The sequence below is a fragment of the Meriones unguiculatus genome, chromosome 3 (assembly GCF_030254825.1).
Source record: "Meriones unguiculatus strain TT.TT164.6M chromosome 3, Bangor_MerUng_6.1, whole genome shotgun sequence".
NCBI lineage: Eukaryota > Metazoa > Chordata > Mammalia > Rodentia > Muridae > Meriones > Meriones unguiculatus.
Window position 1 is genome coordinate 180,056,474 of NC_083351.1, and position 14,306 is coordinate 180,070,779.

General features: G+C 38.1%; 1 protein-coding gene across 5 annotated transcripts in view; it reads right to left on the reverse strand.

Annotated features, from left to right (window-relative positions):
- Ptbp3 (polypyrimidine tract binding protein 3) overlaps positions 1 to 14,306 on the reverse strand; it is a 79,856-nt gene that overhangs the window by 14,474 nt on the left and 51,076 nt on the right. For all 5 annotated transcript variants that reach the window (XM_060381144.1, XM_060381143.1, XM_060381141.1 and 2 more), the window contains 6 exons: positions 12,303 to 12,467; positions 6,360 to 6,470; positions 4,993 to 5,167; positions 2,701 to 2,778; positions 841 to 980; positions 589 to 622 (listed from right to left, as the gene is read on the reverse strand). In XM_060381144.1, the coding sequence (XP_060237127.1) occupies positions 589 to 622; positions 841 to 980; positions 2,701 to 2,778; positions 4,993 to 5,167; positions 6,360 to 6,470; positions 12,303 to 12,467 (703 nt within the window). The remainder of the gene's footprint in view (positions 1 to 588; positions 623 to 840; positions 981 to 2,700; positions 2,779 to 4,992; positions 5,168 to 6,359; positions 6,471 to 12,302; positions 12,468 to 14,306) is intronic.

The following is a 14,306-nucleotide window of genomic DNA, read 5'->3' on the forward strand; positions in this document are numbered from 1 at the left end:
TGTTAAAGTTTCCTACTTTTCTTTTTTAAAAGATAGGATCTAACTAGCTTGAGAAAGATTGAGGGTATAATTTGGTAGCATGGTCTTTGCACAGCAGGGAAGAGGTCCTGGATTAGATTTCCCGCACTCTAAAAACAAAACCATACCTGAAAGTCATTAGCCTTTATTTGGCTTAAAATGATAACAGTTTTCCATTTTCCTTAGAAAACCAAATTTCTTCATATACTCTGTAAATACTTTATGACTGTTGACTTTGTAAATACTTTGACTGTTGTTTCATGCACTCCATTGGGCTTCCTTTACCTTCCATACTCTAGAAAATCTCTCACTGTTCTTTATGAAAACAAGTACCTGCTTTGTATCTTAGATGCATTCCTCATTTTCACAAGTCAGCTTAACTACCATTTCTACTCAGTCAGCTAGGTAAACACTCTGGTTATACGTACCACTTACCATATTTATTTTATACTCTTTGCTCTAGCTTCAGTGCCAAACATGTTACAAAGCATATAAAAGTAATCAACAAACATTATCAAATGAATCAAATGTGCTCATTTTACCTCTGTAGATAACATTTAAAATACTTACCAAATAGGATGAAAAGCCCATGTGGTGTGATAAACTGAAAAAGATAACATAAGATATAGCACAATTTTAAAACAAGTTTATTTAGAATGTAATAAAGACAGTTTATTGTGTTAAAGCACTGTTTATGCTTCTATATATCCGTTAATAATTTTAACTTAAATTCCTTAAAACAAACTTAACCATTATAACACAAACCTAGACTATATGTAAGAACGCATCTCATTTCCTGACTTAGACAGTTTTTTAACTCACATCAGGGTTGAGGTTGGTGACAAGCAGAACAGAATTCCCTGGTATGCCACTTGCCCCAGGAATGGTCATCCTTCCGCCGACAGCAGAGGAGGTGAGTGTGAGAGGACCAAGGGCTCCAGGAACAGCTGGGACAGACAGACCTTTTAAAGACAACAAAATTATTTCTTATGTTCTAATTATCTGGACAATAACATTTCATAGACTACAACTTCAGCCAATTAAGTGAACATTGAAAAAATGTGTCCAGATTATCATAAAGGCTACCCAAGCCAGCTTCTTCTCCTCATAGAGTCTATCCAATAATTTATTTGTTGACATCACCCTTAATTGATGCCATTCATACTGTGCTCTGCAGAGTAACTGGACTCACTAGCCTTAAAAACCAGTTAGGAAGGCAGTCGGTAGTGGCACACACCTGTAATCCCAGCACTCAGGAGGCAGAGGCAGGAGGATCTCTGTGAGTTTGATGCCAGCCTGGTCCACAGAGTGAGTTCCAGGACAGCCAGGACTACACAGTGAAGCCCTGTCTCAACAGCCCCCTACCCCAAATAAAAATGTTAGGCTTTTCAGATGACCTAACACATGCAATCCACTTTTCTATGTAGCACCTTTATGTCAAGTGGATGTAATTTCATACTGAACACAAATTTATGTAATATTCATTTATATTCAAATATATCAAGGTGGTATATACACACAGAGTCCTTCAACATAAGTCTCAAACGTGTATGCTGGGTAGTAATGCATGACAGATTACATTGAAAAAATATTATTAACCTTATAAAGTGCTATGTATAAATTATGATCAACAATAAACTTATCATTATTTTGTAACAAAATTTCAGACTTTTACTGTCCTAGATATTCTTGGACTACTGAAAATGCTGATATACTGACACTATACTTAAAACAGTATTTTCTCATTAGTCCCACTACATATATCTTTGCTTTAAAAGTATTTAAGGACATAGAAACCAATGATTTCATAAAAGGAGCCAATCCTTTCTTTAATCTTACTCTACTGGGAATAAAACCAGGGCCTTGAGTACTCTACCATTAAGTTACATCGCCAGCTTCAATTTGATTCTTTCAGCTTAACATTCTTTTTCACACTCATCTGGCTAGTCTAGTCTACTATACAACATGTAATTAAATTACAATAAGCTTGACATTTATCCTATTTTGCTTGACAATCTAAGAATTTTAAGGCCATGCATTCTCCAAATGAATGCCTTTTTTTTGAGAGAGGGAGTAGCTTTCACTTTACATCTCTGGCTGGCTTACAACGCAGAGATGCTGCAGTGTCAGCTCCTCAATGCTTCACCCAGGTGTGACCAACACAACTAAAGGTGTGACCAACACAACTAGCTCCGATTCCCTTTCCTTTATATGATCCTCTTCCCTCGCTACTCTAATCCAACCCTGCAGTTTTTGCTACTGTCAGTTATGTAACAACTAAAAGCAGAGCTACAGTGTGTGCTCTACTTGGCCTTACAAATCTTATCAAGCATTCACTGATTTCTTTTTTATCACCCTTAATATCTACATGTGTCTAAACAAAAGATCTTAAACAAAGGAAAAGAAACCTATCACTTCCAGATACACTGCATCTAAAAACCTGACTCAGGCTAGCTTAACCTACAGTTAACTAAGGGACTCAAAACACACAGTGGACTTACTGGAGTGCACAGTGGAACCCGAGAGAACTGCTTGTAAATATAAAGATGCTGCACGTAGACATTACTCCACGGTTGTTAGACCTAATGCCTTTATTTTAAATTGTTCAAATGCTGCTAAGCTTCTAGAAAAAGGAGAATTTCATTTAAAGAACCATTTCAAATTCAACCTGAGAAGATTTACCTGCAGCTTGAGGAAATCCAATGGCTGGGGCAAATCCAGCAGCCCCTGCATATGGAGAGGAGATTATACCTGGCGCACCTGTGAAGAAGAGGCACCACAATAAATGTATTGCTTGCTACAAGTATGCCCATCAACACAATATAAAACGCCTGTATGAAAATATATTCTAAGTAGAGCTGGACCATTATGGAATCACAGAGCTGTTCAGTAGGTAATCCCTAAAGTATAAAGCCCCTGTTACCTCCAGAGGCTGAGCCTTTTCAACTGGGTTCAAGGATAAGGAGCATAGCTTAGCTGTTCATCAAGTCTGGACTAGGCTAAGAGTCTGGCATTTATCTAGAACATTTTTTTTTCTATATGAAAAGCCATCAAATGCCTGTATAACAAGCTGTATTATACTGAAGGAATACAGGACTAATGAAAAGAAACAATGAAGCTGGACACTGTGGCATATGATTTTAATTCTATTATTGAAACAGGAGGATCATGGAATTTAAGACCAGCCTGGGCTACGCAGTGCGATTCTGTTTAAACAAGCATCAGATAAAATACTTGTCATTGAGAGGTTTATGAGATTCAAGTAAAAGTTACAGATTTACATGCTGACTGTCCTCTTGTCATCTAACCAAGCAAGTGGACTATGGAGCAGTGCTAGAGGCTTCACTATGATGATTAAAGAAGGTATCTCTGGGAGTTAAGGGAAAGCTTGAGCTAGACAGTATGTAACTGTGAAGCACAGTGCTTTGTGCATTTGAGACAAGCAAGCATTTTCTATAGGAAGCCTGAAGACGGTGTCAATAAACACAAGTCAGTCCCGATGAAGGAATCAAGTGTGATGTGACCGTAACATACCCAACAGGAAATGCAAATGGAAAAACCAGGGCAAACGTAGAATAATAAGCAACATACAAACTTTAATTATGTTGAATTAGCCATTGAGTGCCTACAGATAGATGAAAGCTCCAGTCTTTACTGTGCCTTTGGGGCACAAAACAGTTAAGATGAGCAGGCTAAAGGGAAAGGAGGAAAGATATCCTCTAATGGGAAAAGAAAGACAACAGCCTTAGAAATTAGAAAAAGCGATCCCTGGGATCTTATGGAATACTTCCAAAATAAGTAGAGGCCTTTCAAACAGGAGTTACACAAGAAATGAAGAGAAAGGAGTTTTTCAGAAATAGCAAGAAATCAGTAAAAGTGCAAGCAAAAGCTGAGTTACATTTCCAGTTGGAAGTAGTCCGTTAGAAAGCAGCCTACATATTTTCATTTTATTAAGAGATTACACAAACGTTTAAGGAAAAGTTTTGGAGACTTAAGAACAAGTACTTTAGCCAGGCGTGGTGACGCATACTAATTCCAGCACTCAGGAGGCAGAGGCAGATGGATCTCTGTGAGTGAGTTCCAGAAGAGGCAGAGCTAAATAGAGACTCTGTCTCAAAAAAAAAAAATAATAATAATAATAATAAAAGAACAAACAAATGAAAAATGGATGGATTAAGGATGACTATAGGTATCAACAATATTCTAAGGTGTCACTTAGCAGAAGAAAATAAATCATAAGGCTATTAAGATTTTTGTTGTTGTTTGAGACAGGGTTTCTACTGGAATCCTGTCTTAGAACTCACTATGTAGACCTGGCTGGCCTCCAATTCATACATCCTAAAGGTTTACTTTACTTTAAATAAAAGAGGGAAGCTCTTCAACCCTACTTTTGCAGAGATAATTTGGAAGGTGAATGTTTTCAAGGTGTTTGTTTAATCTAAAACATTAATATTCACATAGCCTAAGACAAATATTGCTAAAGAAGTGAAACAGAATAAAATCAATTCTCTTTGAATAAAAGACAAACATCTAATTTATAACATTGATTTAGAAGTTATCATTACTTTAAAAGAAAAAATAACTTTCAAGAGTACTTAATGCCAAAATTCTGTTTAGAAATTTGCATATTTAAAATCAAAGTTTCTATTAAAATAATTAATTTAAAGCAAATAAATAGCTTTTGGGTAATATTAATATGTTAATGTTAGAAAAATTAATTTGGAACATAATTCAGGCTTTTATGTATTTTTTCTTTTTTTATTTACATTTTTTATTAATTACAGTTTATTTATGTATTTTGTAAACTAATAAAACTACCTTATATTAAGGTTTATTTTATGGGCATATTTGTTCCATGATTCCTGCTTTCCTTTAGAAATCTCAAAAGAGCCCAAAAAGAAAAAGACTGACATAAGTAAGTGAAACTTGTAACTGTAGAAAAGTTGCTTTGTGACTGAAAAAGGAAGTACTCACCAAAGGCAGCAGCCATAGGAGGTTCAAGAGATGGCTGACCATCACCAGTAGGAAGGTCTAAGCGAGTGAAATCTCTGCTTTTGTCATTATTATATTTCACATTAAGGCTGGTGAGCTTGGAGAAGTCAATACGCAGAGTGCAGCATGCATTATAGATATTCTGGCCATCCAGAGCCTAAAGCAGATGAGAAAGGGGCTGGTGTTTTGTTAAGACCACACTGACAATTAGAGTAGCCTCTTGTCTGAGACAGTGGCAATCCAGCATTAAGCAGAAAGCAAAGGACAAAGAGCTAGGCTTACTTTGATTATCTCTCAGATCAGATGAGAGAAAAAAAAAAACACAAAAGCTTTGAAAACTATTGTAGAATATTATAGAAATACTATTATTATGGTTATTTTTGTGCCCACAGTAAACATTTAAAGATGTTAAGTTTAGTATACTTTCTTCTGATGAGTATAACATAGAGATAAAAACACCACTACAGTCTGTTCGTCATAATACATGAAATATTATATGCTCTAATTTTTTTTTCTTTTGTACTTGCTTTTTTGAGTAACAAACAAAGGGAATCACTTGTGACCAAAGACCAGCAATCCTTCCCTTCCTAAGAACGAAATGTTCCGGTGAGCTACTTGTGGCTACTGTCTACTTTCACAAATAACAAAATTTATAAAGAGTCACAAAGCACAACAACTGTATGATACATAAACACAAAACAAACATTCAGCTAGAGGAGGGGACAGGAAACACAAAGGCTATCTTCCTCACACTATGTAAAACAAAAGTATGTCAAACTTTATAGTCTGTTATCTCTAAACCAATACAAAGCAGAATTAAGGTTAATGACAGCAATGACAGCTCTCTTGGAAGCTAATGTGTCTAATGTGACCAAGAGTGTCAGTCTGTCTCATTAACACAAAATCAAAAGAAACAAACTGACAGCATTATATTTCTTAAGGTTTAATGTCTTTATCAATTCAGAGTTAATAAGAATGAGAGCTGATGTGGTTGTAAAAGTAGTGAAATCAATCTCTGGCTGACTGAAAACAAGCAAATGAAACCACGAGGTCAAACATCTACTTATTAGTCAGAATGCACCAGGAATGCTATGTGTAAGTATAGATTTTAAATATGACAAACAGCAATGAGCCTCAGAGATCTGAGAAGTGAGACAAAAGATGCTTCCAACGGGAAAGTAGTAAGCTTCAGCTTAGAAGAAAGAAGACATGAAATGATAGTTTACAATGATCAAAAGGCACATTTAATTAATTAAGCACAAGATAAACTGGGGCAGGGGAGATGTGATGGCTCCTTCAGATGTCTCCAAAGCGACTGACTAATAATGGAAAAGGAAAAGAATAATTACCATTTTGGCATAATGTGCATTCAGTGGGTCAGCATACTGAAGCAAGGCTTGAAACTGATTGTTCTTTGTAAAGGTGATAATCTTCAAGACTGTGCCAAATTTAGAAAATATCTGGAAAAGAAGGTTCATATTAAAGCTAAGGAAAAATGTTAAAGTAATGTACTTGTATAAATAAATCTTGGTTTATGAATCTTATTTTGGTTTTCTGGGTTTTAGTTTTGATTTTTTTAATGCAGGGCCCCATGTAAGCTAGCCTGGCCTTAAACTCCTTATCTTCCTGCCTCTACCTATCTAGTGCTGAGTGGAGGCATCAATTACATTACATGTTGACTTTTAGATTACAACATTTGATTTTTGCAGTTTTGTTTGTTTGTAGACAGTTTTTTTTTTTGTTTTGTTTTTTTGTTATGCAGTTCAGGCAGGCCTCAAATTCATGTTCCTCTTACCTCATCAATGAGACCCATTAATTAATAAAATGTAAACAATTTTCTCTATTAAAATTTCTGGTACAAAATGTTTTAAGCCCAGTCTAAAATATTAATGTTTCAATAATTACAAGACACTTTCCTAAGTACTAGCAAGTTAAAAAGCAACAAAATTTCTGCTTTACTGAAACACTAAATAGGCAAAGGATACCATAATTTTTTGGTTATGTAAAAGTATTATAAGAAAAATATGAGAAGAGAGGGGACTGAGATTAAATGGACTGCTAGTGAGAGAGTAGAAAGGTGGTTACGGTCAGTCTTGCTGAAATTTCTGTTAAGAGAAAAAAAAAAACTAGGCCTGGAGATGCATGACTTTAATCCCACCTCTTGGCAGGCAGATCTTTGTGGGTTCAAGACTGAGGCCAATGTGGTCTACAAAGAGAATTTCAGGCCACTCTCAACCTGTCTCAAAAAATAAATAATAAAATAAAGCAAGGAACAAACAAGAGTATAAAGGCCTATTCCTAACAGATCTCTAGTTTCCAACCTCTTCTGCTTTAGTTTTTTTTTTTTTCCCCAGAACGTCATAATAATAATGGGCTAAACTTCTGAAACTGTAAGCAAGCCCCCAATTAAATGCTTTTTCTTTTATAAGTGTTGCCTTGGTACTGCTGTCTCTTGACAGCAGTAGAACAATGACTAAGACAGAGAGTGAATGAGATACAGTATTGAGGGAGAGGACTTTAAGTAAAGAAAGACTAAGGAGAAAACACTTGAGACAACAATCAGCCTGACTTTGTAGATTACGAAGTATCCCAAACCCAAGAAACAAAAAGCTAAGTAAAATAGGATTAAACTAGAAGGCAGAGTACACAAAGATAGACAGGGTGCCAGAAAAGTGAAGGTGTTAAAAGAACAATGTGAGGTACTGACGATAAGAAAAGGGGCAGAGGTGGAGGCAGAGAGAGCTCTGAGTTCAAGGCCAGCCTGGTCTACAGAGCCAGTTCCAGGACAGCCAGAATTGCATAGAGAAACCTTGTCTCAAAAAACTAACCAACCAAAAACAGAAGGAAGGAAAGAAGGAAGGAAGGAGGGAGGGAGAGAAAAAGGGAGGGAAGATGGAAGAAAGGAAGAGCCTAAGGGGCTTTGGAAAGTATTTATTTTCCCCAAATGCACTGGAAAGAAAAACTCAACAATGACTCCTGTAACTAAAAACTGAGAGTATGAATCCAACTGACGGGTACTGACAATGAATAGTCCTGCTCATCCAGGTCTCTAGGAACGTCCATATGAAAAAGAAAGTCTGTTTGGGTGAAATGATAACCAGACTGTCAGGCATAACCTCATGACACTAAATGTACCTGCTGGGTGGTAGCAGTGCTGAGCCACAGGTTTAAAACTATCTTTTATGGGGCTGGAAAGAAGGCTCAGAGGTTAGGAGCACTGCTTGCTCTTTCCAAGGAAGGTCCTGAGTTCAATTCCCAGCAACCACATGGTGGCTCATAGCCGTATATAATGAGAACTTGTGCCCTCTTCTGGCCTGCAGGCACACATGCAGACAGAATACTGTATAAATAATAAATAAATCTTTAAAAAATGTTTTTAAAAAAACCCACTATCTTTTGTAAGAACATAAATTACCATAGCATTACAGAAAGAAATGCAAACACTCTGCTGACAGATCACAGAGGTCATTACCTTTGTGAAAAAACAGAATAAAGATCAGCTATAACTCAAGTACCCAATGCTTTTTGACTGTTCAGTGCTACTTTGTGCAATAAACAGAAAACCATTTAACAGAACAATGCTACCAATGACTTAAGCATACTGAACCACTCTTAGGAAAAGACAAGGGTGGCGACAAACATCACTGTTAAAGCAGCTAGGAAATGTTTCACAGGTGCACTTATTTTGAATCTGGCACTCAAATAATTACTGAAAGGAACATAGCAGTCCTACTAACTGGTATATTTAGTATTTAAATGCATATCAAAGAACACACTGGGAAATGAGTCTAAGTCCTGTCATTAAATATGATGATGATGATGGTGATGGGGCAAGTAGTCTAAGGGCCCTGGATTATTTACAATTTTTGAGTTCAGATAAAATACATTTCAATTTTTGCACACACACACACACACACACACACACACACACACACCCTACAACTCTTCACTTAGTCATATAAATCCAAAGGCATGTGTGGTGGTTTGAATGAACATGCCCTCAACAGGCTCAAATGTTTGAATACTTGCCCCCGAGAAATTGGTATCAGGATGTGGACTATTGCAGTGATAAAGCTGACCATGCTGGCTTTTTTGAGAAATGTGGAAGACTTTGAGATTTTGAATTAGAAAAGTTGACTGGATACTGTAAACAGAACTGAACAGGCCATCCTAGAAGTCTGGAAGACAGGAGTGCTAAAAGCTACGATAACTGGGCAGGCCTGGCTTAAGGTATTTCTGAGAGGGAACAATACTATTAGCAACTTGGCTAGAGACCTTTTTTGTGATAGTTTTGCCATACCTGCTTTCTGCCTTTGTCCTAAGAATTTATCTGCAACTAAATGTAAAAGAAATAGACTAATTTCTTTAGTAGAGGAAATTTCAAGACAGACTGTATTGACTCTGTCACGTGGTTATTAGTAATCACACTTACACAGATCTACAATGAATAAGAGTGACGCAAAAAGAAATGCAAAATGCATAGTTTAAAGAGAAAAGGAGCCGCAGGAAAGAAGCCAAGGATTGTGCTGAAAGAGATATGATTAAGGAGAGGCCAGACCTGAAATGAAATAAAGAGAAGGTGATCTCAGGGGAAATATCCAACTAGCCTTCCAAGTTAGAAAAAGAAAAGGCATTAGGAATTTTTGCTTGAAGAAGAAAAGAAAGAAAGTAAAAAAGAAAGAAAAAAATAAAGGACAGAGAGTAAGGAGATTGTGTAATCTTCCAGAGTTTAGGAGAACCATTGAAGCCAGGCTATGTGTGGCAGGTCCTTGAGTGAAGGCCCTGAAAAGGCAAGAGGCCTGGATTGCACTGGAGATGCCAAGATATGAGACATGCTACAGCTCTGAGATATCTACCAAAGAAAACTGCACACTGAGAATGAAACCAGCCAAGAAAGAGATGTATCTTGCAGGCAGCAAAACTGAAGTGATGAAGTCATCTCAGCCCTTTTGACACTGGACACAGAACAACATGATTTGGAATTTGCCCTGCCGAATTTCAGTCTTTGGTCCCGCATTTCCTCATTATGACTCTTTTCCTACCTTTTGGGATGGTAATGAATATTCTATGTCACTATATAATTTGCCTTTTGATTTTATAAAGAATTACAATTAGGGACTTCCTTGAGTCTTAGAAGAGACTTTGAAATCTGTACTTTTAAACACTGTGGTTCAAAGTAGCAAGGCTCTACCAAAAGCAGGCAGCTACCACAAACTGCCTGGCCTCAGTGGTTCTCCTTAACTGCAGGATATCCCCACACCCCCTTACTTGTGTATAATTCATGATGCTGAAGCTAGAACCACACAGATGACAGTGCCATGTTTAGTTGCTCGCTTGGGATAAAATAAGGCCTGACCCACCTAAGCCACACGAGACTGAAAGATTATGGGGACTTCTGAAACTGGACGAAATGCACTTTATATTATGATACAGCCACAAGCCTATAGCAGCCATGGAGATGATGGTGGCGAGTTTAATGAGACTATCCCCCAAAGGCTCATGTTTGAATACCTGGCCCCAAGCCGGTGAAACTGTTGTTTGGGAAAGATTAGGAGATATAGCTTTATTAAAGAAAATGTGTCCTTTTACACAATAGAAAATTGTGTAAGTAGGTGACCTTCTAATTTGTAAATTTTAAGTATTACTAGCTCTGATTTAGTGGGGTATCTTTGGCAAGACAGTTTAGATGCACTAATGAATGAACTACTAATATTACACTGGATTACAAGGGACTAACATTATACATATCATGTATCTGTGTATATATGTGAAGCTTACTATGCATCTCAGAAATAAACCAATTATTTATATTTGTGTATGTGCACACATGCATGTGTTCCACAGTACAAAAGTGGAAGTTAGAGCAAAACTTTCGGGAGTCAGATCTCTCCTTCTGCTATATAGGTCCCAGGGACTGAACTCATGTCACTGGGCTTGGAGGCAAGTCCCTTACCTGCTGGGCCATCACTGGCTCCTACCTCAAAATTTTAAACTGAAAATATTCATGTACAAGAGGGACAAAAGAAACAAATTAGTTGTATTTTGTGGTGATATTTCTTTTTGAAAAAACTACAACTACCTAGGCTTTATCAAAGATCCTACACTTTCGTCATTTTTTTTCATGCTTAGCTATTAACAAAAATTGCCTGTAATCCTAAGTGCACTCAAAAGATGACCCCCTTGGCTCCTACATTTGAATGCTTAGTCACCAGTGAGTGGAATTCATAGGATTAGAAGGATTAGGAGGTGTGGACTTGTGGGGAAAATTATGTCTGTCAACTGGGGTGGGCTCCAAGGTCTCAAAAGCCTACAACATTCCCAGTCTCTCTCTGCTTGTAGATCAGGATGTAGCCGCCAGCTACTTCTCTAGGACCACTCCCTCCTCCTGCCAGTTCCGTGCCATGATAACAATGGACTAAGCCCCTGAAGCCATAAGCAACTACCAACTATACATTATTATAGTTGCTTTGGCCAGTGTCTCTTCATAGCAACAGAACAATGACTAAATTATGAAACTACTTTATTACTATTTTTTTTTTACATGGGGTTTTGCTTTGACCAGACTTGGACTCCTAGCAATCCTGTTTCAGTTTCTTAGAACTGTGTGCCTCTAAATCTGGTTAAATTTAGAATTTCTCACCCACCACTTTCCCTCCAGTGTTTGGCATCATTATCATAATACCTGGTACTAGAAGCTGAACTAAGGACTTACACATGAAGGTTCTTCACACCATACACTCTACCACTCATCTACACCCCAGCCTCGACACCCTTATGCATCTTTTGAAATCAAGAATTCAAGTTAGCCAAGTTTAACAAAACACATCTTCAATCCCAGAACTTGGAGGCAGAGGCAGGCACATCTTCGTGTGTTTGAGGCCAGCCTGGTCTACAGACAGAGTTCCAGTACAGGGCTACATAGGTCTCAAAACATACAAACAAAATTTAGAAAAGGACAGCTGTCAAAAACATTTCTTCTATGAAACAGAATGGTAAATCTTTCTTATTATTATTTTAGAAGATGACAATAATAAAAAGAAAATATCAACCAAATCAGTAAAGAACAGATTTTCCCCCTTATTTTGAGACAGGGTGTCTCTATGCAGCCCTGCTATCCTGGAGCTCACTGTGTAGACCAGGCTAACCTTGAATTCACAGAGATCCACCTGCCTCTGCCTCCTGAGTGCTGTTATGAAAGTTGTATGCCATCACACTGACTTAAAAACCACATTAACTCTCAAAAGTCAAGGAGATCATGTTTGATCGTGCTTTCAGAAGAGCTTACTCCTTACCTGATGAAGAACTTCCAGGGTGACAGGGTAAAACAGGTTCTCAATAATTATGCGGAGTACAGGGCTCTGCCCAGGTAGCACTGCGCCTTCATTAGAAGTAGCTCCTGGAAGGGAGAGGTTTCCTGACTGGACTGCACTGACAGCCTGCAGTGCAGCTTGGGCTCTCTAGAAAACCAGGCAAGCAAACAAACAAAAAAGAAAGAAAGAAAGAAAAATGAGCACTTTTGATCACAGGCATAGATGACATAATACAAACTCCTGTATACTTTATCTGGATACACATCTCAAGTGTGTAGAGTTTAAGAGCAAAATTTTCTGTTTGCTTGGTTTCTTTTTTTTCTTTTTCTTCTTTTTTAAAGATGAGACTCAGCAGATGGTTCAATCAATAAAGTGCTTGTTGTATAAGCATGAGGACCTGAATTCAATCCTCAAAACCTACATGAAAAAGCTGGAAGCAGTGGTGTATGCTTTTAGTCCCAGCATTATTACTTTCTGAGGTGAGGATTGAGACAGGGTGTCTCTGTGTAGCCCTGGCTGTCCTGGAACTCACTCTATAGACCAGGTTGGCTTCAAACTCAGAGACCACCTGCCTATGCCTCCTCAGTGCTGAGACTAAAGGCATGCACCACCATCTCCCAATACCAGCATCATTACTTAACAATTCCATTCTAAAGCTTTTAGATGGTGTAAGTGTAAATGGGATTGGTGTGTCAGTGGGGAAAGCAGGCCATCGGTATAAGCAGGCCTCCCTGCAACAAAACATCATCAACAAGCTGCTGCCAAGTTCCATGCAAAGGGAAATCTGGACCCAAACAAGGAAGAAGGTATTTATGGTGTGTGTGTGTCCCCTGAAGAACATGAGAAGAATCAGAAGGAGATGGGTGGGACATCTGGCTGAGAATGTCTGGGCCAAGGAGTTATTGAGGGTAGCCAATGTGGTAAAGACAGCCCGAGAAGGAGGGAGAGGTCCGTGGGGTGGGCAAGCAATGAACCAGTATAAAGTGTCTAGAGTCTGATCAGGCTAACCTGTCATCCAGTTAAGCCTGGCAAGGGGTATCAGTGTACAAACAAGCTTCTAACACATTTCCACAGAAATGAAACAAGATCTTTTAAAAGGCAGCTGCTTCAAAGCTATGGCAAGAAAAGCAGAAGATACCAATAATTTTGTGAGATAATTTTGGGTTTGTAGTATTTTTGTTACATTTTTCAGAATGCAAAAATTACTGAAGCGATAAAGGCTGTATGTCAAAAAGATACAGAAGATACTTGAAGGAGCTCCCACTGGCCCAATCTGAGAAATTTGAACATCAAACGTAATCCATGAAATAAACAGAAATCTCTAACTCCATAGTGCTAACAACTGACAGCTAGTAAATAACAGCATTTAAGATAAATCCAAAATTCTGTGCATGAGATATTGTTTCTTCTCTCTTTTATGTAAAGATGAGCCCTCTATATGTTCAAGCACAACATGTAAAAATGGATGAAAAAATGTCTGTCTATGCTAGCGGTTCCCAACCTGTGGGCTGTGACCCCTTTGGAGTTAGCAACCCTTTCACAAGGGACTAAGAACATGTGGCTGTCAGATATTTACATTAAAGTTCATAACTATCTAACAAAATTACAGTTATAAAACAGCAATGAAAATAAGTTTATCGTTGGGGTCATCATAATAGTGAGGAACTGTAAGGGGTTGCAGCATTGAGGAAGGTTGAGAGCCACTGATCTATACTGAACATGCAAACACCCCTTTTCCTTGACATTATTCCTTAAACAAAAGACTATAACAACTTTGGGGGTTTTGTTGAGACTAAGTCTGACTACTATGGAGCGAAGGCTGGCCTGGAACCTGTCGCCCTCCTCCCTGAGTGCCGGAAGTTACAAGGGTGTGCCGCCACACCCGGCAGGGCAGCAACTATTTGCACAGCACTCACACTGCCATTAGGCATTATAAGTCATCTATGGGCTGGAGAGATGGTTCAGGAGATAAGCGCACTGACTGCT